The sequence below is a fragment of the Poecile atricapillus genome, chromosome 2 (genome assembly GCF_030490865.1).
Source record: "Poecile atricapillus isolate bPoeAtr1 chromosome 2, bPoeAtr1.hap1, whole genome shotgun sequence".
Taxonomy (NCBI): domain Eukaryota; kingdom Metazoa; phylum Chordata; class Aves; order Passeriformes; family Paridae; genus Poecile; species Poecile atricapillus.
In genome coordinates this window covers 119,035,379-119,060,852 of record NC_081250.1, presented here as the reverse complement: position 1 = coordinate 119,060,852, position 25,474 = coordinate 119,035,379, and the positions used below count along the sequence as shown (strand labels likewise).

The 25,474-nt window shown below is 38.7% G+C and overlaps 1 protein-coding gene and 1 non-coding gene across 6 annotated transcripts; both read right to left on the bottom strand.

The window, feature by feature from the left end:
- Positions 1 to 1,326: 1,326 nt before the first annotated feature.
- On the bottom strand, positions 1,327 to 25,444 carry MTFR1 (mitochondrial fission regulator 1). Of its 5 annotated transcripts, none has more exons than XM_058831022.1 (8): positions 25,314 to 25,444; positions 18,929 to 19,071; positions 15,553 to 15,651; positions 10,262 to 10,380; positions 6,842 to 7,083; positions 4,828 to 5,086; positions 4,564 to 4,726; positions 1,327 to 2,958 (listed from the first exon to the last, which is right to left on the bottom strand). In XM_058831022.1, the coding sequence occupies exons 2-8, from the start codon at positions 18,992 to 18,994 to the stop codon at positions 2,899 to 2,901; spliced, it is 1,008 nt and encodes a 335-aa protein (XP_058687005.1). In that variant the 5' UTR covers positions 18,995 to 19,071; positions 25,314 to 25,444; the 3' UTR covers positions 1,327 to 2,898. The 5 variants fall into 5 exon arrangements, with proteins under 5 accessions (XP_058687005.1, XP_058687004.1, XP_058687003.1 ...); XM_058831021.1 differs by having other exon boundaries at positions 25,285 to 25,348; XM_058831020.1 differs by lacking the exon at positions 25,314 to 25,444 and adding an exon at positions 24,835 to 25,278.
- TRNAV-AAC (transfer RNA valine (anticodon AAC)) lies at positions 13,011 to 13,083 on the bottom strand. Its single transcript has one exon. It is a non-coding gene; the product is annotated as a tRNA-Val (tRNA).
- Positions 25,445 to 25,474: the final 30 nt, after the last annotated feature.

Sequence of the window (25,474 nt, the reverse complement as noted above, 5' to 3'; positions counted from 1 at the left end):
TAAATGTGGAAAAATACTGATTCTTCTTGGGCCTTTTGAATGAAACATATGTCAAGCCTGCAGCTATTTTCAAAATGACCACTAAAATCAGGATCTGATGATGCCTTCTGTGACACATTTATAAAAAATGAACTTGGTTTAAAGAGCATCAACTGCATTTTAAGTTTTGCTACTTGTTACAGGCATATGCTAATATGTAATTTTAATGAAAATTAAGATTAATAATTTTACAAATAGGTATATAGAGTATTTCAATAGAGTATCTATAAAGAGCCTGTGATTTTTAACATTGTGTGAACTTGCTGTCCTTTGCTCTGACAGGACCAAGAAGAGTTTCTCAAAGTGTAAAATAGGAGTAGTTTTGTTCAAATCCACCCTTCCTAGAAAGGGGTCTTGTCTTTTCCTACCAAACTGCATTTAGAAAGACTAGTTCTAATCCCACCTCCTCATGCATGTGGGAAGCATCTGGCATTGGACTTGAATTAAAAAAAGAAAAAATGCCCTTTCTGTGCTGTCTGCAAGTGCCTTCTACAAATCTACACCAAACTTCACCATTCCTGCAGCTTCAGCATTTCACGAGAGCCACGAGCCCACACATGCTCGGCACAGGACCTAGAGTCCCACGGCCACTCCAGCAGCCACTGGAGGCCAGAAACCTGCTGGGGGAGGGGGCCAGGCCCCCCCACCTGTTCCAATTCACAGATCTGCTCCCAGCACTGTTCTGGACACAGACACAGACAGGCCTCACCTTATGTCCAAGGGCCCTGCCCAGCCTCCACGGTGGGCCTTAGTTTGAGCACCTGAGGTGTTTTTCTGTGAGCAGTGGAATTCCGTGTTATTTCAAGTAAAAAGATACAAATTAAGGTACTTCATAAGACATTTTATGGCAACTTTGTGATTTTTATTTTCTTGCAGAGATGACACTTTTGCAGTACTTTTACATCACTGCTAAAGCTCACCTCATTTCTGGTGCTGGATACCCCAGTTCAGATGGACAGTGTATGGGCAATTCTCATGCTTGAGCCTGGTTTAATAGGTCAAGTGACATCCTGAATTTTACAAGTTAATGATTTAATTGGACTGCCAGAGGACCTGAGTGTACCAGGGGATAGAGAGGCTGTTGAACAAGTTTCTTCCTGCTATCCTTGTGGTGAGGCATAAACTCCTCACTGGTTCCTGAGAACCTTCCAGACAACCAGACTGTTACTGCACAGCAAGGTAAGCAAACCAGCCCTGGAGGAGATGCAAGGAGCCTGTCACTAGATGATTTATAGTCACTGTAACAGAAACATTATTGTGGCTGCTATCATTTGTAGAGTACCACAAATCAAATATGCCATTTTTATTTTATCTGCTTTTAATTTTACATAGTGGCAATAGAGCATAAAATACAAAACTTAAAACCGAAGTCAACTTTCACAAAGGTGTTTTAAAGGCACTTAAAAGACCTGAAGGATTGAATGACCAATCAGTAGCACTGATGGCAGAGCACTTTGGAAGGAAGTTACATTGTGTACATATTAACACCATTTCAAGTACCACACCAGAAAACAAAGATCCTCCTCTGTGTACAACCTACATTCCAGTTATAAGCAGCAAAGCTTCCTCATCTTCAGTAGCCTTGTCAGAGCCATTCAGCTGTCTTTATTAAAGAATTGCTGCTTTTGCGTTTTCCTAGGAAACAGAAGCTCCCAGAGAGGCAGTTGTACTTGTCCCAGTAGCCAGGATCAGCTTAGAGCACCAAAAATACCCAGGCTCAGCTTTTTCAATGCTCATCCATGGTCAGAGCAAACCATGGCTTTGTTTCAGTGTGCACCTCAACGGCAGCTCTTGGTTCCTGAACAGCTATTTTCACCCTGACTTGTACTTTCAGCTTGGGCCTTTCTACACCTGTGACTGGAGACATGAGCTCAGGTGGTTGGTACAGGTGTGGCAGGAAATGGCTGCTGCATCAAGGCCCCAGAAGGGCTTCCCATTATCCCATCTCTTCCCAGCAAACAGGGCCATGAGGGCTCGTGCAAGCCCCATCTGCCAGAAAGCCAGGGAGCCAAGTTGGGGAGGCGTCCGTGAGCACCTCCTAGAGCAGCAGAGATGAGCTGCTTTTGGCAACTTGCACCCCACAGTACTTTATACCTTTGTTTTCTTATCTACACCACTTTTTGCTAATTAACACATTAATCTGCTGCTATCCGACTATTTCAAATTCCCTTGACTACCTACTGACAGAGGCTCCCACAGCATGATTTTACTCTTTATAATGGCCACAGGACAATGCAAGCAGGTTTTACTCTCTTACCCTTGCAAGCTCAGGAGAAACAAACAAAAAACCCTGCACAAAAATATATTACTATGTAAAATTTAGGTGACCTCTGCAGCAGGTTCAAGTTTTCACTTTGTTTCAGTAAGAAGCAGAGTGCCTCCAGATTTTCTTTGGGCTAAAAATTTGCTACAGTTAAGTTTAAAAGAAAGACTTCAACATGAAGATTTCAGTATCAAATTACACATTGTAGTGCAAATTATAGGTAGAGCTCACATAAAACTGGTATTAACTTAAGGGTGTATCACCGTCATTAATAACATGTACACAAATTTTTAAGTTGGTCAGTTATGCACAAAAAATGTTGTATATATAACTTAGTGTTAAGAAACTAAACCCATCACATAAATCTGAGTGGAAAGCCAGGCTGGGATATAAAATTAATACCTGAGTATAATGGTCCAATTCATTCCCTCTGATAAATCACATACATACAAACATGTTTTAGTGCCTCATTTCTACATTTCACATTAGGTCTTTCTGTGCTGTAAGAAAGAGACCGCTCAGTACTAGTGCTATTTGCAACATAAAATATTTTATACAAAGCAGCTTAACAGTCTTTTGCAGAATAATCTTTAACACTAAGATTTTTCAATTAAAGTCTTCATTTTTCCTGTAGACTTCAGCATGTGTGGTCCAAACTGGAAAGAAAACCAGAAACATGTTCAGATTGCTTTCAACAGAACCCTCGTTGAACTACTATCTATCCAAGTAGTAAAAGCAGAACTTGGGCAGAAATAATTTCCTTTATCACCCTGCTTCTCTGCATGTGGATGTCACAAAGTGAAGGAAAACTTGGTGTTAGCAACAACTGAAATTGCTCAGAGGAGGGAGCCAACGACCTGCTGGAGCAGGGCTGGAGGCACTTTGGTCTACCACAGTAAAATAAGGAGACAGACACAGTTAATGTTACACCGTGACAACCAACTTCTCTAGAACCGGTGAACAGTGCTTCTGCTCTTACTCCACCCTGCATTTCTGTACAAGTCCTTTTCAAAACTGTCACAGAAAGACACATACAAGTCTGATCTAACAAAGTTAGATACTGGTAAGAAACTGATGGACAGGTTTTATTAGCTTATTATGGATCAACATTCTATCATTTAATGAAAACCTTAAACTTTCTTAGCTCCTGAAGATTTGATGATCCTTTACCTCAAAAGGTAGACTGAATTTCAAAACTAGAAAATAAGGAAAAAACCCTGTGTGAGTAAACACTGCCAACTCATGTTCTTCTTAATGCATGAGAGATGCTGAGGAGATGTGATTAATTCTTGGGAAATATCTAGCCTTTTAGTTGAGAAGAACAGCTTGAACATTACAGAAATAAAACAGTAGAGGTCAAAATGCAAGTAAGTCAACATTAATTAGCTGATGTACTCAAAAGTCCTGAGATTTGTGGCGTGTGGAAATGTTATTTTCCTTAAAACTTAATTCAGAGCAGAGCCAGCTTTTGGACTTTTATGTGCATTTTCTTTTGACTGCACAAATGAAGAAAAATCCCTGTTTACTCTTCCTCTCTGTTTCCATAGCACAAGGCTTCAAGGATTACTGACAAGCAAAACTGAACTATACCAGGCTGGTTTTTAAGTGTACATTGATAGATATTTGTATTTTAAATGTTCACTGCTTAAAAACCAACCATCTGAAATAAACTAGAGACCGTTAATAACTTGTGCCAGGAGGTGGACTTTAAATACAATTTCATTTTAACATTCTCACACTAAAGAAACTACTTTCATATACTCAGCATTTCCCATTATTAGAATAAACTCCCTATACCAAGGAACCACAATCCAGCAGGAATTCTGAACAATTTGTTTTCCAGATTCCTAGGAATGTCTGACATGTTTCAGGATCTTGCTTCAAAGTTTCACCTGCACCAGCTGAATGGTTAAGGTTGGTAGTACCAGGCAAACTCAGTTCAGACTGGAATCAATGGGAGCCCTTAGCAATGGTTTTCTGAATATCAGATGCTTGTGGCAACAGAAAACATTTTTGTTTTAAAAAAATAACAAAACTGTAACAGGACTTTTTAAAGGTTGGGCCAAGACAGTGCACAAAGATAAGATTGCCACTAAAAATATATGATTGCCAAAAGTCCTGGCACATCAGTAGTGCTTCACAGGGTTTTGGGGACAGACATGCTGACTTGTGTAACATCTACATATGTTAGCAGAAAGACATAAGTAGGTTTGCGCAACTAGAATTTAGTCCAAGGATGTGTTCAGAATTACAGTACTCACCAGCACCTCACTCTGTGTCTTTGTTTCAGCCTTTGGAATCACTTTTTCTGTTTCTTGGCTATCGTTTCGGTATCGATAAGCAAATTTCTTTTTGAGAGCTTCTGCTATTAATGATGCAGGATCTGCAGGCTGAGACACTTTAGATTTTGTACCTTCTAAGGGTCTAGAAAAGAAAATGGCATCAGCATCTGTCTCACCCTGGAATAGTTTTGAGTCATAGAAACAAATCACTAACGCCAATCTTGGTACATTGACATTTATTACCTTTTTACCGAGCGCAGTTTCACGCTGTTCATGTCTTTGAGGATTTCTAGCATGTTTGGTACTTCAGGCTTCTTTGGGCCGTTTTCCACCACATTCTGGCCAGCGTTCATTTTTTTGTTTTTCCTCTCTTTAATGAGATCAATTGCAGACTTACTCCGATCCAGACCTGAGGGAGGGGGTGGAGGCAGAGGAGGAGGAGGTGGTGGCGGCGGTGGTGGTGGAACAGGGACAGCAGCTGAAGCAAGTGGACTTGACCCAACTACAAATAAAACATGCATTACAAGTCAGTTTACTTTCCCCTTCACATGTCACAAATACTCAGGTGAGAAAATCACTGCAGTAACGTCAACTGCGTCCCCTCTGCCACCTTTAGATTGTCACGTAACTTCTTCATTCCTAAACCACCTAAGCAGACTCAGCTAAAAAACCACATGAAAATCCTTCTTGAAAAGCATCCTTTGCAATTCCAGTCCTAATCCCAGGTGCATTTGTGTCTTTACTACAGTGGGACCGACACCACACATCTTTTAGTTGTTCTCTGCCATAATGTTACCGGTATTTCCCTTTCTTCTCAGAGGCTGCTACTGAACTAGAAGTCACAATCTGCCACAGGAGCAGCGATTCTTCCAACTTATCATCACAAATAAGGAATTACTGTACAAGATTTTTAAATGTAAATTTCAGAGCTCAAACAGTGCTTAAATTAAAGCTTATTCTAGCTGTCTGAGATTGAGGATTTTTAGGCCAGTTACTTATCTGTCTCTACTCATAGAGAATCTCACAATAACCTTGATTTTGAGTTCCATGTATACTTTAGGTAAAAATAGTTGTTATAAATATATTCTCAGTAATAACCTGACAAATAAATGAAGAAACCTCTGTTTAATTGCACCTTTAAAAAACAAAGGGAAAAATCAGATCAAACCAGAGTTTTGAGCCTTGGAGTATAAAGTCTGTAAAGATATTTACAGGGATAAAAGAGTAGAGTCTACTCCGTGTACCTGAAGGCAAACACACAGCGTCATTACCATGTTCTACCAGAAGAGGGAGGTAAAGATGGTAAAATAAAATTTAATTTCCCTAATAAATACAGGTAAAAGGAAAAAAATCAAAGTAAGTTTATAGTTATTTCACATGTCCCCACCTTCCCACCCACTAATTAAAATTCCAGTGATACCAGGTGATCCTTGAAACTATTTCACAGTTTTGAATATGAGCAGTTCAGGAAAAACTAAGTAACTGCTATCAGTTAACAGCTAAAGGAGCATCTGAAAAATCAGAATATGATTTTATACACAAACATAGGCAAAGCTGTACTTGTTAAGTGACCTTAGGAAAGAGTGACAACCAAATACTTGTCATCTGCAGCCAACAAGGGCCATCTCCTGCTAATCTTTGAAGACTTAAAACTGAAAGGAGTCAGAGGTGGTGGAAAGAGGAGAAAGAAATTCAGGAAAAGAATTATTCTGTTTGCTACCAGAAACAGTGCACCACTTTTGGTTCCATATGGACAATGTGTCTGGTCCCAGAGATGATTGCAGTAAACAATTAATTGCCTTTTCTGTTACTTGAGATGTATATTACATATTCCAAAAGCATAATTAGCATCTTGTATGAATACTTAATGATATCAGAGAGCCTATTTCTTTACTGAAGGGAAAGACTTCAGTGTCAGTAATTAAGTTACATTCTTTTAGTTTGGTTTAAGCCATCATGTTTATCATGAGCTTTGCTCTGAAAGCTGTTTAATACTTCTTTACTCATTCACAGATTCAGAACTCTGGCAGATTTACAGACAAACATGAAGACTTTAGGAATACTAAAAAATACAGAAAATCTGGCAAGTCACTCGTCTTCAAGACCTATTCTGTACCCCCTGGTTATTGTGCCAAACTAACCAAAACAATATGGAGAAGTGCTTGGTGCTGCAGTAACTCACAAAAAAGAATTAGCACAATAATAATTACAAAAGGAACATATTCAGTAAGTAATTTTTGCTAAGCAAATTTAATACCTGTTGTCAAGTTCTGCTGTTCTTGCAAGGTTACAATTTTGGCTATTTGTGCTCTTAAAGAGGCCAGTTCATTTTCTAGGGCGCTGATCTTCTGTAGTGCTTCTTCGTTTGCCATCACCGCACTCCTGGGCACGGGTTCCTCTCCTGACGGGCTTTGCAAGGACGTTTGTCTGTGTGGGGACTTCCTGGAAGGATGTGCTTCGCCTGGAAGAGGCTGGGTTGTTTTTGACCAAACTTCTGATCTGTAACAAAAATATCATAATGTATTTTAAAGGCTTTGAAATAGACAAAAACTAAACCAATGCTACCTACAAATCAGGGGTACAAGTTGAAAACCTGACTTCAGAACTGTTTCTATAAAAATCACTTCCATGAAGACCTTAAATAGTTTAAGGTAAATAAGAGCTTCACATCCTTTCTAATTTACATCACGAGCTGTGCTCCTTCTCTTCCCCCAGACAGCGTTTTGTAGAATCCTTGGTTTCCACAAAAAAAAGGAATACATTTCCCCTTATCCTAATCTATTTCTCTGCCTCAAACCTATTGTCTATTTTATTTGAATTAAGATTTTTCTTCCCTTAAATGTTATTTTTCCCCATCTTTCCCCATGGGCAGCAAATAGCCATTTGCAGTTGATTCCTTTGAAGAAAGAAGAGTCTCTTAGTTACCACAAGGTATTTTTTTGTAGTATTTGGATTTCTGAATTTTTAATTTTTTTTTAATTTTTCAATTTCAGCAGCACTGGGAAATATGGAATACATGAAACAGCTTAGTGATGCAGAGACTGCTTGTCAGTTGATGAGAAAGGGTCTCATATCTAGTTTTCTAACACAATATTTAGAACTAGAGAGAAGAAAATTTCATAAAGTTTTCAAGAGTCTGTGACCTTCCCTCTGCTTCTCACAAGAAAATGCAGCTATGTCACCTTCCCATAATACCCACCAAAGCTCAAGCCATGTTAAACTGAGGCATTACTGAGCATCTGCTCAAACAAGTCCAATAAGCCCTTATAAGGACACCAGCATTTTAAAACCATTTATCTCAAGAATCTGAGGAACCCGATTGAGTTAAAGATGTCCCTGCTCATCGCAGGGGGCTTGGACTAGGTGCTTTTAAAAGCTCCTTCCAATGCAAGCTGTTCTATGATTCTGCAAGTAGAATTGATAAGGTTTGATGGATTGATAAGGATTGATGAACAAATTATCATAAACTTTAAAATACAAAATGTGGCCACGTACTTAATACCTCAATTCTCCAAAATGTCAATCCCCAAACTTCTCAGGCATGCCAGAATTCCATGGTTTACTTAAAGAGGAGAGTGAGAACAGGGGCTCAGAAAAGCACTTTTTGAAATGGGTAGAATGGTTCCAGGCTAACTCAGCCCAAGTGCCCCATCACTCTGGATTTGTGGATGAAGCTACTGTGGGTGCTCACCATGTTAGATCTGCAGTTGTGCTAGACCCAAAGCAAGAGCCAAGATTTAAGAACAAGCCCTGTGCTCTGACCACATCAAACCAGGATAAGATACACATTTAAGTCTTCTATGACAATGACAAAAACCATCAGCACAGCTTGCAGAACTTGCAGAAATTTGATCAAGGAGAACTGAATATTATCAAGCATGATGAAATTTAGGTGTTGTTATCTAGACAGGAATAGAGAGCAACTAAAGCAGAGAACAGGATACCTCCTATAGCAGCCACCTCCCTGCTCTCCCCACGTAAGGTCTAAGGACACAGTGGTCTCTTCACTCCTTAAAACCTGACTTCCAGAAATTCTTTGAAGGAGCAGAATAGCTAAATAACAAAAGGTATTTTCTGCTCAGAGCAGTAGAAGAGTTTTAAGGAGATGTCTTGATTGGAATCTAACACTATGGGAAAATATTATGCCGTAGTTGTCACTACTGCTCTGACTAGGGGTAGAGGAAAAATGATTTGTCATTTAGTTGCTTCCTCTATAAAACTGTATTCACAGGAAAAAAAACTATGTCTGCAAGGCTGTTTACTAAATTTTACAGTGGATAAATATTTAACAGTAACACCTATGTGATCCTGTCGAAACAGAGAATTTCAAATGCCTGGAAAACACCTAATGCATACCAGCTCCACTACTAATACTGTGCACAGACGTAATAAACAGTGCACACTGAAATACTCGTATTTGCTAAGTAATTCACTTCCCGTGCTCCATCATAAGCTGTTTGCCTTAAGGTCACTATGTATCTGCAGGATTATTTTAGTCCCATCCCACATCCATCTGTCCCTGCTCCCCCCCTCCCATGCAGACATTTCAGCAAATATGCAGTCCTACATCTTCTGTAATAGGTTCTTTGAAGCACCAAGGAGCCATTCTCCCTGTTGTCTCCATTAAATGTAATAGCTTTACAAGTTCAATTCTTAAACAAAATACTTCTGTGCAAACAAAAGTAGTATCGGACAGTTAATTTCCTTTGTACTAAAAAGACTTCAGGAATAGTGTTTCCCAAGCAAGTGCTGATTTCTGTGACTCCCCTCTGAGTTTGTGAAATTAATGTGGCAGTGCCAGAATGTTTGTTACGCAAAGCTTCACTGTAGCAAGTCATGTTGGAGGGCATCTAGGTCATTACTAACCTATTTTATGCTTTCAAATTAAGAACAGTATCCTCCTGTAATCTCTGAAGCCAACAATCTGTGCCCTTCTCTGACAGATTAGTTTGTTTAGAAGAAAAACCTCTTCTGCACAACAAAACTGTACTTTTATTTCTGGACAGTCTGAGCAGCAACCTGAATAGAATGGAATAGAGAACTTCATCCCTTCAGCCAGACTGTTTCATGTAATGACAGTGCTGTGTAGAACCCTTGGTCCAACACAGCAGTACCTATCCCATCATTCTGGACACAGGTGCTCACATGCTTCCCTGCCAGGTTTTGTTATGAAGATTAAAGGTGTGAAACACAAACCACAAATTTTTCATGTACTTAGCAGACTGCGAAGCCTTAACCAGAAAGGTGAAAAACAATGTGCCAATTACTGGATTGCCAGAATGACCATTGCTGCTAATGAGGAAGCTGTACAGTTCACTGCCCCATGGTAATGACAATCTCAGGAGAACTGGAGAATCACTGCTAGCAATTGTGCCATAGCACAGCAGGCATTTTCATTGCTTGAAGCTATTGTGTGCACTTCTTTGTAATACATAAATAAATAAAATCCAGAGTCTTTCTTGTATAATGCCAACCTCCTGTATGTTTTCCAATAAGTCTTAGTTTCACAATCTTATTAGTCTAACCTCAACTACTTCTTTTCCAGACCCCTATCTCTGTCTCTTCTCCCAGCATTCAAGTGCTCTCTGTAATTGTAATGCACAGTAGATTGTCACTGGAGAGAATTGTTTTCTTCTTCTCAGTTTGGAAGTTCAGAGAGAAGATTTCAGAAATATACCTGAGCCTTGTAGAGACTTCACCTTCTTCTTCAGCAATCCATCCCACATCAGCAAAGGAGGCCACAGCATCTTCTCTGAGTTGAGCAGGACTGCTTCCTTCCGTGACATGAGACACAAGCTAAATTTTAAAGGCAAGATTAAAGGTTTTAGAGTCAATACTCACAGCTCAAGTCACATTTATGTTACCCAGTACTTCTACTGAGGATACATGTAACTATTAACACACACATGCACAAAACACATCTGTAGACTTGAAACACTTATTTCTGTCCTGTGCTCAGTCCAGAACCATTTCACTGACTTCAAACTATTCAATCCATTCTGCTGGACACGCTGCAGAAGTTCATGGCTAACTACATATACCATCACATCATGCTAATGAACACCAAAAATCCAATGCAAATTGTTACCTTTAAGACAAACCAGCAATATTCTCACACAGTTTTCTATACTAACTCAAATACTATGTTTTAAAATTACATTAATGACCAGTAGTTAAAAAAAGACATTAAGATTGCCAATTCTTCTTAAGTATTTTGCTCTGATTTAGTATTATTTTTAAAGTGAAATTCTGCCAAAGTTTCCCCTTCCCTTCAACCTCCAAATTTCTGTACAGGAAGTATGTACATTGCACAGGGGGAAAAGCAAACAAGCAAAGCAACCCCAAAACCAGGCAAAAAGCCAATTCTACCAGCTTAGTAATCACAAAGACTTTGAGTGAGAGGTAGGATGCAATCATAACATAATATATTACGTGCCATTACAACATGCCAAACAAAGGGACCATTTTCCAGCATGGCCATTAACTTTACAGCTGTTTGAAGCCAAAGGTGAGCAAAGCTTCAGAGACTGGAACCTTTCTTCAATTTCCAGTTAAGTGACCTGAATGGTGATTTGAAAAATTGTTTGGACCATCAATGCTTGGTCCATAGTCACAACTCAACAAAATGGTTTCAAACCTATTTTGAAATACTGGCTGCTTCCTCAGGTCAGATGAGGGCATGTGTTCAGTCACTGGACTCCTGAGCAGCCTGGGCCCTGTATCTCAGCAGATAAAAGTGACTGAAACAACTTTCAGTAATTTGTTCTGCTCAGTCTTTCACCTTGAGTTCTGTATCTCCAATGCCCCAGCTTTTGCTTGTATTCCATAGAAACACAGAATGGTTAAGGTGGGAAAAGCCCTCTAAGATCACTGAGTCCAGCTGTTAACCCAACACTACCAACAAACCCACAGCCAAATCTGCATGAGTTGTTGCAGCTGCTCAAGTGCTGCCTGTGGCCAGCAATACTGACAAAGATGGTGGCAGTAGGTGCCAGTCTGTGAGGACAGTCTGCATCCAGCCCATTAGCAATTAGGTCTGTTTTCAAGGCAACCCCACTCTGTAAAAGCAAACTACTATGAAATGTTAGTATTAATCTATTAGCATTAATAAATTTGTAGCAGATCTATCACAGTAGGACTGCAGCCTGGATGAGGTGAAACAGTTTCAGAAGAACATCCACATGTATTTTAGTAGTAGCCTCTGATACAGAAGTGTCAGGAAGAGAAAAGTTGTGGGCTTAGGACTGTTTTTTTCCCCAGGAGCTGTTGCAAACAGCCGTAGAAATTGAGATTAGTTGCCTCCACCTCACACTCTCACTTGTATGAGAGTCTTTATCAGGAGTGTGTATTGGCACCATCAGATCATTTGGAAACAACAGGGTTTTTTCCAGGTAGCATCAGCACAGATGGTAATATGTTTATCACATTAACAGTTGTGCCTAATACCATTACAGTCTGCCTCTCTTTAAAGCAGTCTAGAGAATACTATATTGCACGCTAGGATTTCTCCTGTTTGAGGCTTCCTTGGCATTTTTCTTTTAAAAAATGAATAGAAATTTTCAAGACCACAGCATTTGTTTTAATGTTAATGGTAATTAAAAAAAATCTGTAATACATTAGCCACTTCTTACAGGTGATACAGATTTTTCCGGCATCAATATTACCATCAAAAGGTTGAAACCTTTTAAATAAAGGCACTACACATACTTGAATCAAAAATAATTTTCCAAATCAACAGTAAGGAATATAGTTACCACTGCCAAAATTCCTGCATTATGAGATAAATAACTTCTAATCCAAGATTTAGTAGTAAGCCTTCTGTTATATTGTGATAAAATTTTCTTCTTAATTTTAATTCATATTTATATGTAAACAGAATCTGCTTGTTACCCCATATACAGATGTTCCTTTTCTCCATCCTTAAAAACAACAAAGCCTTCCTCAGCAGTGGAATTTGAATTTCAAGTTAATGCAAGATTTTTACTTTAATTTAAAGATGAAAAGCCAATACCCATCTCTCAAAACCTTAACCTGCCTGTAAATACCTCTGTCACTACCCTATTCCTCCAGTCAATCCCAGCTGAAGAAAACCTGAACAACTGCTCTGCCAGCACCTAAAATAGAGAACAAGGTACTGAAAACAGAGGCCCAGTTCTACTGAATGGCAGGAACCAAATGAATCGGTGCCGTAGCCTGCTTTTCTTTCTCTGGAAACTGTGAAGTTGCTTCCCCCACTTCTTCCTTCACAGGCTTTATACCTTGGCGTGCATGTATGCTGCACACACAGACACGCCTGAGGGCTGCAGACCCATCATGGATTTCTGAAGACTACACACACTGTACTGCTCTGGCACCTCGAGTTGGAAGGGACACATAAAGAATCACCGAGTGCAACTCCCCAAGAAAGAAAGAGTCAGCCTCACCAGTGTTTCCGCCCGGTTTCGAACCGGGGACCTTTCGCGTGTTAGGCGAACGTGATAACCACTACACTACGGAAACGCTGCTCGGCAGTGAGCAGGGAAGGTTCCCTGCTCTTTTGTTTGCTCCAGGAAGTGCAAAGCAGCAGAGATATTTTTATACACTTGAGGACAGAATGAAAACCTCTTGTTTCAAAATACTAATACAGTTATGTGTTAAAATTTGGAAACACTTCAAGTAAGACAAATTTGCTGTGATTTTTTAAATTAGCCCAGTAAATTCAGATGTTTGTTACATGCACACCAATTTATTAGCAGACTTCCACCGAGTGATCACATATCCATCAGACAGGAGAAACATGGGACTAAAACAGAGATGCTCTAGCTGAAGGATGCTATCTTGAGAGACACTACTCTAGGTTTGGTTGAATCTACCTAGGCTATACTGGTAAGTTTAATTTTATTTTCTCCTAAAGACTACATATAAATCTAAAAAATATGACACACGAAAGATCTATATGAACTATTTTCATTTGTTCATGCTATATAGAGTACATAAGGTACATAAGCTTTGCCACCTCTTACTGAATATGTAAGCAGCATTTTAGTATTTAGCAGTTAATTTAAATGTTGACTATGACAAGATCCACAGTCAGTAGACCTCAAAAATCAAAATGTTTGGCTACTATTATTTTTTCAGACTAGCTGAGCAAAAACATGCTAGAAGGTAAGTATGAACGTTACAGAGAGATTCTTTCAATGAGTCTCATCCATTTATCATAAGGAAAACACGGACCTGTGGAAAGTCTGCTGCTCTGGGGTTAGAAACACTGATTACATACATGCACCCTCAGATGATGCAAGTAAGATTTGATCTGTTTTTTTAAATAGAATGACTTACAGCAAGGTTCAGTTCATGGTCCTTTCATAACAGAGCTAAAGCTGGCAAGAAAGAAAGAGGAAGAGACAGCTATAGGAAAGCATCAGTTGCAACAGCACGAAAACGATTGAGATCAGTATTGAACTTCACTACAGAATCTTAATGCTGAGATAAAGACACAAAAAACAGATGTTAGCATCACACTTAACATGTTCAGCAATTTATATATTAAAATAGCTTATAGTCTGCACAAACCATATAAATTTTAATGTGTTTCAAGGCTCAAATTTAGAAATTCCTATTTCTAATTAAATCAACTCTCACAACTGTTCTTCTGTTTTCAGGATCCTTTCCTTTCATCTCATGGAAGGTGAATGCTTATTTAGTGTACACACAAAGCTGAAAGAATGTCTCTTTAAGGGTACCAAGAGGCAAACATTATATTTATTTTAACAGAATCACTACCAAAACATATTTATGTATTTATTTGCTTAAACACTAAAAATAATCAGGAACAGACTCCTCAGATATATCTTACCATTCCTTGCAAGAACATAAACCAAAAATGTATTCTTTTATGTACCACATTAAGAAAAGTCAGTATTATACTATCTGCAAACAAGCATCATCCTCCCTTGTACGGCCTTTACAGTACAGAAAATCAGACACACAGAACTTCACTACCTTTTAAATCTGAGGCACAGGGAGCTTTCTTGCTGGCAAAACACCTACTAATTATATATTCAAAAGTTTAATCCAGCATGTCATTTGTTGTCCTTACCTGCACAAAACCCCACATCCCTTTATTTTTTTTCAGCAAGCCACTAAAAATGCGAGATGGCTGCCCCCAGCTCTCTCAATGTAATTTTTTAAGAGAGGCAAAATGTTAGCATGGCTTTTACTATCACACCAATAAGGCTTCTATGGTAATCTGAACTATCTCGTTTCGCTACTGTAATTCAAGTCTAAATATTGTTCATACATTTAATTTATGATAAAGAAATTAATTTAAACATTGAAAAATTTAGCAGTGTGGAAATTACTTTATCTTAGTGTGGCAGCTGATTCCTTCCATTCATCTTTACACTCCCCGCCCTTGCTCAGCCCACGAAACATTCCTCTCTCTGCTTGAATTTCAAACACTAAATTTCTCCAATTCTATATCCACCCCTACCCCTAACACCAGAGTTGAAGAGATTATGTGTAACAGCTTCCACTTTCCCATCTGTTCCTGAAAGACTCATTATAGAAATCATGGGTTTTCTCTTTCTTAAGCTTTTGCACTTGCTCTTTACCCTACCCTTTCACCTACACAGTGCTAGCCTTGTATTTTATACAAAAGCAAACAGGGTACTCATGTTATCTTGTTACCAATTTTTTGATTTCTGATAAAGTTGTTTATTTTCCCATGTATTTTTAATACTGTTCATTTTTACATGCCTCTTAAGCCTAGCTTATAAGTACTGTTTATATAAATAAGTTTCATTTTTCTCTTTTACAATTTTTCCAACTTATTTGGAAAAAATCTGGAATGGAAGCAGAGAGAACTTAAGTAGGCTAATTCTCCTATGTCTAGTTTATCATACTCTACTTTTACAAACCTTCTAGCCATGAGAAAATCCCTTTATCAGTACAGCGAAACACAAATTCTAAGCTGTTGAGAACACCTACCTGAAAGCGAACTCTTGGACACTGTATAAGAGAGAGGTTAGTACCAATTTTTCTTACAATACTCCGAGATGAACCGTAAGGCTTTCTTGACCAAAGCATCTGCATGGGAAAAAATAAAGAAGCCAGCTGTTAAGAGAACTGATTTTTGTATCATATTGTTATAGTTTTCCCTTATTCTTCCATACCATGCTTTTGCTAAATGTATTTAGTAATTCCTTTCATGCTAGAGTAGGATATAACGTCTATACACTGAATTCTGTCCCAGTGAACTCCTAACATTCTATCCCCAAATGGGCACAAATACATTGTACATCATCAGTACAGTACAGCTAGGGCTGCTTAAGGTCAAGACAGCCTTTGTATTAAGTCTAAAGACAAAACAAGACATCAGGTAATGCAGAAGACTTCAGGAGCTAAAGTATCTTCATAAACATAATATTCAAAGTTTCAAAACAATAAAGAGCGTAGATTCAGTCAGACACCTCTTTTTATAGAGTTTCAAGAAAAGCCACTCAATCATTAAAAATCCATAAAATCACTTAATTCTTCATTTCTTAAAAAAAGTTTTTTTTTAAATTAAGAGCTCTTCTAAAACAGGAATAGTATCTACTATTCTTAATGGAAGTAAGTGTCAGCTACAATAAATATGAAAATGTAACCGTGAGATTAAAGAGCAAAGGGAAGTAAAAAGGAGAAAATATATTAAACTTTTTGTAGGAAAGGAACTTTGTCCCCTGCCCAAAAAAAATAGATTCAACTAGAGAAAACTGCCCATAGCCGCTCAACATACCAGGCTTCATTGTAACTGTTTCTACTACAATTTACATTTCCACTATGGTGTTTCAACAGGGATTAAATTTTCTTCTTTTTGTTATATTTAGAATTTACAACAGCCTTATGAAAGGAAGTAAAATGGGAGTTTAATCCTAGGAGAATACTACAAAACAAGCCAGAACAGAAGCAAACACCCCAGAGAGAAGTAGGAAAGACTTCAGCACAGGCAAAGTCAACAAAATGGCAATGCAAACAAGAAAAAGAGTAATGAGAAGACTCTAATACAGGGTACATTGTTAGTAAACAATTAGAACATTGTATGGTAATTTTAAAAACTTGGCTAGTGTTTAATCATGGCTGTAAATAAAAATTTACTAGCCAGAGCTTAGTTCTTAAGAGATCACAGCTTCATGCAAACTTGACATCCTGGTAGAAGGTTGCCCAACAAAGAAAACAGGAAAAACCTAGGCTATTCTGGATTGGCAATGGCAATATTGCCTGTATGATAACTGTAGTGGTGCTGTGGGAGTGCATAACATATGGGTGGTTATTTTGATATATGAAGCAAAGATCACTACTCATAGATGTTGAAGTTTCCACTAAAAAGGAAAATTTATGTTCCATGGTATTAATCCCCAGATCATTTCACAAACTTCACACAAACACTTTGCCTATTTATAATTTCTATTCTTCCTTCCTCTGGCTTTACTAAAATTTAAAAATTTTGACAAAATAAATGTGCACTGCACATATGTTATGCTACATCCTCACAACAGAGCTGCAACTTTGCCATGAATCCACACAGATCTATTTTTTTCCATTCTATAAAAAATACACTCTCTTGCTTAGTACACTGCTAAGCTGAACACAAATTTTTCAATGCAGAGTAGTCTATTGATGCTGCATTTTGGTTGCCTCAACAAAGACCTCACATTTGTGCCTATCACTTTACTGTTTGTTTACATGTCTGAGCAAACAGCAGGTAGATCAGTGGCCTTCAAAAACAAGTCACCAACAAATAGCACCACAGTAATAGTCTCATTATTCACAACTGATTCTGATTAAAGCAGAACTGTTGGCAAGAGACTCAAAGTGATGGGGCATTGGAACAAATAATGCCAGTCAAAGGAAGGTTTAATTAGTTGCAGAAGTACTTCCACAACAGCAAGAGAGTCTAGACTACATGCTCTATTGCCAACACAAATGTAATGCATTTTAAACGAGCAGCAAAACTTGTTTAGACATTGCTCTGACCACAGACAAGTTTCTGACTAGCACTCAAAAATATCTGTTTTCCAAATGTCCTTGGGGCTCTTCAACAACAGTGGCTTGGTGCACCAAAACGCTGAATGACTCAGTTTTGGTAATACACGATATGCCAGGACATTATTTTCAGAAAACTGCATGCAAACTGTGCCACAAGGGATGCAAGTAAAGTCAGTTCCCTGCTCAGCTGAGCTGAGGTCTCAGCACTGCTCTAACCAAGTTCACACAACTTCTTGTTGACTTGAAACACTAGCTGAGCAAGTCTACAAAATGCTACTTAGTCATACACCCCTATTGCATCAGTGTTTTGCTGTTGTCCAGAACAGCTGACATTTTTAACTGTAACTGTGTTATCACAAGCTTGATGTAAGTAGAGGATGGGAAGGAACAGATTAAAAAACTGTTCCTCTCCCTATTTAGACTGAAAATGCTGAATTACCAGTGTCATAATGCAACATATTCTTAAAATTTGAGTTTTCAGTTACACAGAATCTCAGATCAAAATTCAAATAAAATCCTAAAATACAGATTCTTGTAAAATTTAATTTACACTGTATAAACAATTTGCTCTCCATAAAGTCCCAAGACTGATAAAAGGTTCTACCACAATAATACTGACTAAATACTGCACATAGCTGTTAAGGATTTCCCCATTCTTAAAACATTAAAAAATTTCAAAAACTTACAGGGATTACTGCACTGAAGTCAACATTTGTACTCAAAATAGCTTCCTAAAGGAAGCTCCCAGTGACAGAGTAGTTGATCTGTGGCAGCTCTCTGTCTCTCTCTGCTAAGCACTCAAAGAAAACCTTCTATATAGTATTCTCCAAGAGGAGAACTACGCAGGCCGATTCCTCTGCTTACCCAGAAAAGAACACAGCTGTACTGCTCTTATGTACTGTTACACCTCCAGAAGAGGTAACTATAACACAGAAGAGGCAAATGTAGCACAGTTATTATAATCATCTCAGTTTCATGGGGCTTTTTGTATCTCCAAGGTAAGAACAAGAAATAAGATTATTTTTTTATCACTGTTAAAAAATAAGATTAAATTCTCCTTCAGTTTCAAAACACACACGGAAGTCCAGCACGAAAAACAGTGTCTATAAAGTAAACAGTTTATTAAAACCAGAAGCAACTGCATAGTACTTTAAACACATTTATTACTCAATATTTCAGTGTCCAAGTCATAAACTTGATGACTTTTCAGCAATGCAGAATCATCCCAGTATTGAGTATACCTCAAGTGTTCTTCCAGATAAGCACAAACTAAAAAACATGAAGTGCTTTCTAGACCTTATTTTCTGAAAACATAAAGGAAGTTTGAAACACTTACTGAATCCATGTTCAATCCAATTTGTTCAAAAGCCATCCTAATTAAGCGCTTCAGCCAGCAAATCATCTGGACTGGAAAAGGCCTTTCCGAACTTGGATTTAAGCCTTCCAAACCTACAAGGCTGCCAAGGTTCCATAGTAGTTCTGAAATGAGACACATAAGAGGTTTAGATGCATGTTGTGGAATATGTACAGAATTGCTACATTCCTGAAAAAGCAAGTTTTAGATACAAGACAGATGACACCAAATCCTCATCCTGCAAAACAAAGTTATTCAAAAGGCATCTACTTAAAAGTCTTAGGTAACAAAGACTTTTTAGTAGTGTCATTTTTATAGAATCATAGAATTGTTTGAGTTGGAAGGGAGCTTAAAAGTCATCCAGTTCCAACCCTCTTGCCACATGCAGGAACACATTGCACTAGATCAGGTGGCACAGGGCCCCATCCAGCCTGGACATGAAAATTACAGGAATGGGGTACCCACAATTTTTTTGGGAACCTGTTTCAGCACATCAGCACCCTCATGGTGGTACATATCTAATCCAAACCTATCCTCTCTCAGCTTAAAGCAATTGCCCTTTGTTCTATCACAACATGCCCTTGTAAAAAGCTCCTCTCCAGCTCTCTTGTAGACCCCTCCAGGTACCTGAAAGAAATCCAAGCCATTGTAAAGTTAACAGTTAAGAAGTTGGGGAAATGATTGCTCACTTGAGCTTGGACAGATGATGGCATTGAACAACTCTAAGTGAGCATCAAGCCCTATGGAATGCCTGCAGATGGGGATTAGCACTGAGACTGAAGTGCCATACTCATATCTAAAACTCATTTCTATGCAGGAACAGACTGCAGAAAGCTGATCACCTCTCTTGATTCACATTCTCTGACAGCTTTGTTCCTTCCTTTTTCCTACAGCTAAGAAGGAAACATGAAAATATGACTAATGCAGGAAAATGACAGGAAATGCTGTAGATGTAAGACATGAAAATATTCAAGCAGTTTATAAAAATTAGGCAGATTTCAAATTTTGTCAATTTATATAGACTTCCATTCACTTGATTTAAGATGGCATTATTTATCCTCTAGTGAAAATAGTGTACTTTTTCTTTAACTGTGTTCTACACCAGTCATAACCTGGATGCCACTGAGAAATGTATGCCACCAAAACCAGGAAAGGAAGCCACAGATTTAGGTTTACCTTTGTTTTGTGTATCAGGCTGGACACAACACTCTGTGATCCACCCTGAGCAATGTATTTGTAGTATGAACAACAGTTTTGCTGAAGCCACTCTATATACAGACAGGGATGACTAAAGCAGTGTAGCAGCAAGGAACTGGTACTTGGGAAGTTTGAAAGTCAGGAGATGGAAAAGCTCTGCTGTCTTGAAGTGCCCACAAGCCCTATAGTTAAATCATCATTGTTTCCATTACAATTTTTTTTCAACGGTTTACAGTTCCTTAGTAATAACGTACTTCTTGTGGAAACTTAGCAGAAACAGTACAATCTTACAGTTATCTTTTTTTAGACAGGCTTAGAAAACAGCTAATATTAGTTTCTCATCATCACAGGATTTTCTTTTGTTTGTGACTAAGGCCGGAAGAAACTATTAATCTACACCAGGAGATTAAAATGAAAAGTGCAACTGTTATAAGAAAAACAATAAGGAAGAATAATGACCTAGAAAGAGCCACGAATACACGCTACAGTCATCTACTTGATCTATTATTCCTTTAGGCATCTGTTATTCTTCCCTTACACATCCTACTAGATGGATCTTGGATCTCATTGCACTTGCTGTGTTCTTAAAACAGGAAGAACACAATGCCCCACATTGGATTTGACATAGTATCTGGCACTTTAGCATGCAGTGACATAAAACAGAGAGGAATGCTCCTTTAAAAGAGGAAACTTGTTCCAAAGGTGCGATTACATGTGATATACTCCCCCTCATTCCAAAGTCCAGACTTGTTCAACAGCGGCATGGAAATCAAAGGAAGAAAAACGAAAGCTGTGTCAAGACAAATTCAAACAAAAAAGGAAAAGGTAGAGAGAGTATTGCTGAGCAACTGCAAAGACAGGGCTGACTGAGGAAGGCAGGTGATAGGACTAGAAGAAATTACTGTACCCTGATAAATTGGTCTTTCAGCCAGCTCATACATTTAAAAGAAGTCAGAGTCACGTTTTCTTTCAGACAAAGAAGAAAATGTATGATTTTGTTTCTGATCAAATGAGACGCCCAAGTCTAATAACAGAGATAATTTAGACAGAAGTGAAAAGGGAGTGTTAGAACTTCCTCCAAAGAAATCAGAGCAGGTCTAAAAAGTTTTCATGGGTTTAAGAAACTTAAAGACAAACAGGTAAAAGAACAACACAAAACCTGACAAGATAACCAATTAAAAGCACAAAACCAGATGTAGAAAAAAAGTAGCACAACATGAGGATGACAGCACATTATAACTGTGAAGTAGTAAACTAAAAAGGCAAGCTACAAAACGGGTTCCATCTTACAGGCATAAAGAAATCCTACACGAACTAGCAGTAAGAGACAAGAGAGACAACCATGATGTAACAGGAAAGAAAGCAGTGAGTGATACAGATAGTCAGTATGTATTCAGTGTTTTCACCTGACAATGGCAGATAAGACAGACAGGTGTTAGCATGGATAACATACAATGCTGACAAGTTCTAAGCATCCAGGACAACAGTATCTAGTGAATTTCACCTTGCAAAGTTCAAAGACTTGTCAAAGCAATTTTTGAAATATTGATAATTAATTTCATAAACTTGTTCAATGGGATTCCAAAAACCCAGGAATAAAAGAAGGAGCCTGATGACACAAAGCATTGGAAATAGTCCAAAGCACTTATCCTGCCCTAAAATGTTAAGGTGACCCTTTATAATTCCAGGTTCTAAGACTTTGATGACTGAACACAAAAGAGCATTCATTCAACAAAACAACTACTTCAGTAAAATGAATATTTATAGTTCACTTTGTAAGTCATTGTTTCTCCTGTAGCCTAAATACTTAAAGCACCTGAGACTGGGGTCATCAATGCCTTGCTCTTGTCAATGATCTGTCTGTCTGTTTTTGCAGAAGAAAGTGACTGAAATCAGTCTGTAAAAGTGCAGAGTGCCACCCAGTTCCTGGATTAGCTTCCTTAGTTTGTGGCATTAAGAAAAAACACCATGTTTGAACAACCTCCAGCTAATCTATTATCTAAAAGAAAAAATGCTTCTAAATATATCAGATTGATATTTTTATATGATTATGAGTTTATGGAATTATCTCCAGGCAACTTTCATACTTATCTTTTTTCAGACTATGTTGCACTATACCTTTTTTCACAAAACTCAGCTATTTCACAATTAGTTTGTGTGCCAAGAACAGACAGGGTTCATTCCAAAAGAAACTGCTGGACAGTGAGAATGAAAGCATTAGCAAATTCTTCTCTCATGTTCTGCATACATGCCATTTTCAGAAGCAGGAGTTAAATGTTTATTGCTTTTAGTAAACAGAATAATACCGTTTTTAAAATATTGACCTTTGTGATATTTATCCTCTGTCTTCTTGATGCTACCTACAGTAAAAATAGTTTCATTTTAAAAAATTTCTATAACTCAATTACTACAATGAAGAGCCCTGAGTGATAGTAATGTTGCCATAAAAAAATGGTCCTTCTGCTCTGCCTCAGCAAAACTATTACATGGTCATACACAAGATTACCAAGATGTTAAAAGAGCAGTAACACAAAGAATTACATTTCACTGCATAAAGCATGAAGGGGTTGGAATTTCATGGGTTCATTTCAACGAAACCCAGAAATTAGCAATGCTGAAGAACTTTCTTACAGGTATGGAAATATGGAGGAATTCATATTTCCTTTCCAGTTCCTTGGTTTAGAAATGAGGAGATCTAAATTTCCAAGCCCCCCGGAGCTTGTTTGCCTCTACTTTTCCTAAGCACTTTTGCAGGCTCTGTTCAATACTCTCATATCAAATATCAAGTCTACAAAGCTGAGATAATACCATTTATAAATTATAAAAAGTTCATTAAATAAATATAAAAGCTCTGGAGTATGTATACATAAGGTATAATATGCAGTAAATACAAGCCCTTTGCCATGCTTTCTAGTGAGTCCTACACACAAAAGATTAAAGGAAAGAGAAATCAGATGCAACTGCTTTCAAATTGAAATTCTTCTATGAGTTTTTGCAATGTTGTATTTGTCAAAGTCCCTTTCAGAAAATGAGTTCTTGCTCTTTAAAAGAAATATGCTATTCATATTTTTTTACTGAAGGTTTCTCTCGTTCACTTAAGATCCATACAGACATAAAAGAGAATGACTTAATGGAATTGATGGAGCAGATTAGCCTTAACAAAGAATAAACAAAGGTATGAAATCTGAAAAATTAAAGGTGTAGCCTCTAAATTGAAAAGGCGTAACACTAAGAAGTATAAAATTTTCAAAGAAGCATGGGTTCAAAGGAATACCAGCCACCTAAAAAATCAAATGCAAAAAGACCAAGCTCCTCCTTATTTTAGCAAGAACTAGGGCAAGCATATCTCCTCAGTCTTTCAGACTGCCATATGACCCAAGTTCATATAATAAAATTACATCCATAAGGAAACATTATTAAAAAAGTAATAAAGGAAGATATAGCAAAAAAGAAAACATTATCACCACAGCCAAATGGGCAGAATGAATCTTCGGATAAAGGACCAGACTGTCCCAAACTGACACAAGCCAGCTATAAGCAAAATAAATATGCATTTGGCAAAGGTCATATAGCAGAAACAGAAGTCTGTTTCTTGGTGTGGAAGCTACAAATAATGAAGCACCCTAGTACTAACAGAAACACCTGTTTGGAAAGATATGAAGAGAGAAATAAAAGTCATACATAATACTACAGGGACAATCTAAGCTAGTATTGGTATGAAATTTAAAGGAGGAGTTGAAAATCACACATATTTGCAACAGAAGTTGCTAAAGCTTTCTTAAAAATATAGCCCAATCATATTTACCTGAATGTGCAAAACCCTATTAATCAGATTTTATTCATGCTGTCCTATCTCGACAACTAAGGTCAGATTAAAAAAAAAATCCATGTTTCAGCACAATCAAAAGCCTTTGCTCAGCAATGATCATACCTGCACCATGCACTAGACACCACTGAGAGGAAAGTGAAACCCTTCAACACCTATAGACCATAAGGTATTACATGATAGAGACAACCAAACAACTACACTTCCCTGCCAGACAGAGAGACCTCCTCACCTCATTGATCGTGAATGTCAATCTTTCTGCTACAGCTTTGAGAGACAACAGCAGGTACGTCTTATAAACAAAAGGGTCTGTTTGTCTGAAAAAGCATTTAAAATGTCCAATTTCCACCTCCAGTTATCTGTCTAACAATGCCGAGTTCCTACATACAGCAATCATATTTTAGCTAGTGAGCCCTACAAAGCACATTATTTGCATTCAGCAACAAGTAACCAAAACTTTTAGACCTAATATAGTCTATTATAACTGCAGATAACTCAGCTGCCTCGTTTTTATCACCTAGGTAAAAGCCCGTGGGCATCAGAAGACATAATTCCTATTCACTTGATTTTTATAAGTCTTGCCTTCACAAGAGCTGCAGAGCACTCTGAGGACAGCATGTTAATATTAATGAAGCACTGCTGACGATGTCAGGCAGAGATCAATGCACTACGATTGATTTCAGCATTCTACTCACCCTCAGTATTTGGAATTTCAACAGCTCGTTACACAAAATGAAAACACGCACCCAACAAGTTATTTATTTACGATCAATACAGAAGACCCTGAGCACGGCAGCAGTATCACTAAAGGTGCACAAAGCAAGCAAGCTTAAGCTTACAGAAAAGAGAAATAAAACCACCATACCCCTTAGGGCTCGTTTTTTCTCTTATACGCCAACTCTCTATTTTAAAGCGTTCTTAAAAGACTTCCCTCAAACTCCTCCGTATTATCGCCACATCATCTTTTATTTACATTATTTCCCGTGACCTGTCACCTTCTCATCACTGCAGGTCCCCTGCACGAACAAAAGCTTCGGTCCAGCACTCCGAGGCGCTTCCACGGTCCTGCTCGGCACCTGCCCTGCCCGGGACAGGCCCGAAAAAGGGGACGGCCCTGCCCGGAGAGAGCAGGGCCGCCCCGAGCGGCCTGTACGTGGTTTCAGGCAAGTTTCCCCTCCCGCACCGTCCCTCGGTCGGGATCGGCCGCGCCAAGAGGGGCTGCCCAGGGGGAAGGGGCTGCCCAGGAGAAAAGGGAGAACCACGGGCCGCCACCACTGCCACTGCCGCCGCCGCCCCCACCCCCGCCTCGCCTCACCCGCCGCCGCGGCCACCGCGCTGCCTCACCCGCTGCTCGCGCGGCCGCTCGCGACCCTTCCCCGGCAGCCAATCCGCGGCCGGCTCGGCGCCGCCCCGGCCAATCGTAGGCCCGGCGGCGGGCGCGGGAGGCGGGACGTGGCGCGCGTTGTGGGCGTGAGGCACTACCCGGCAGGCGCCGAGCCGGCAGC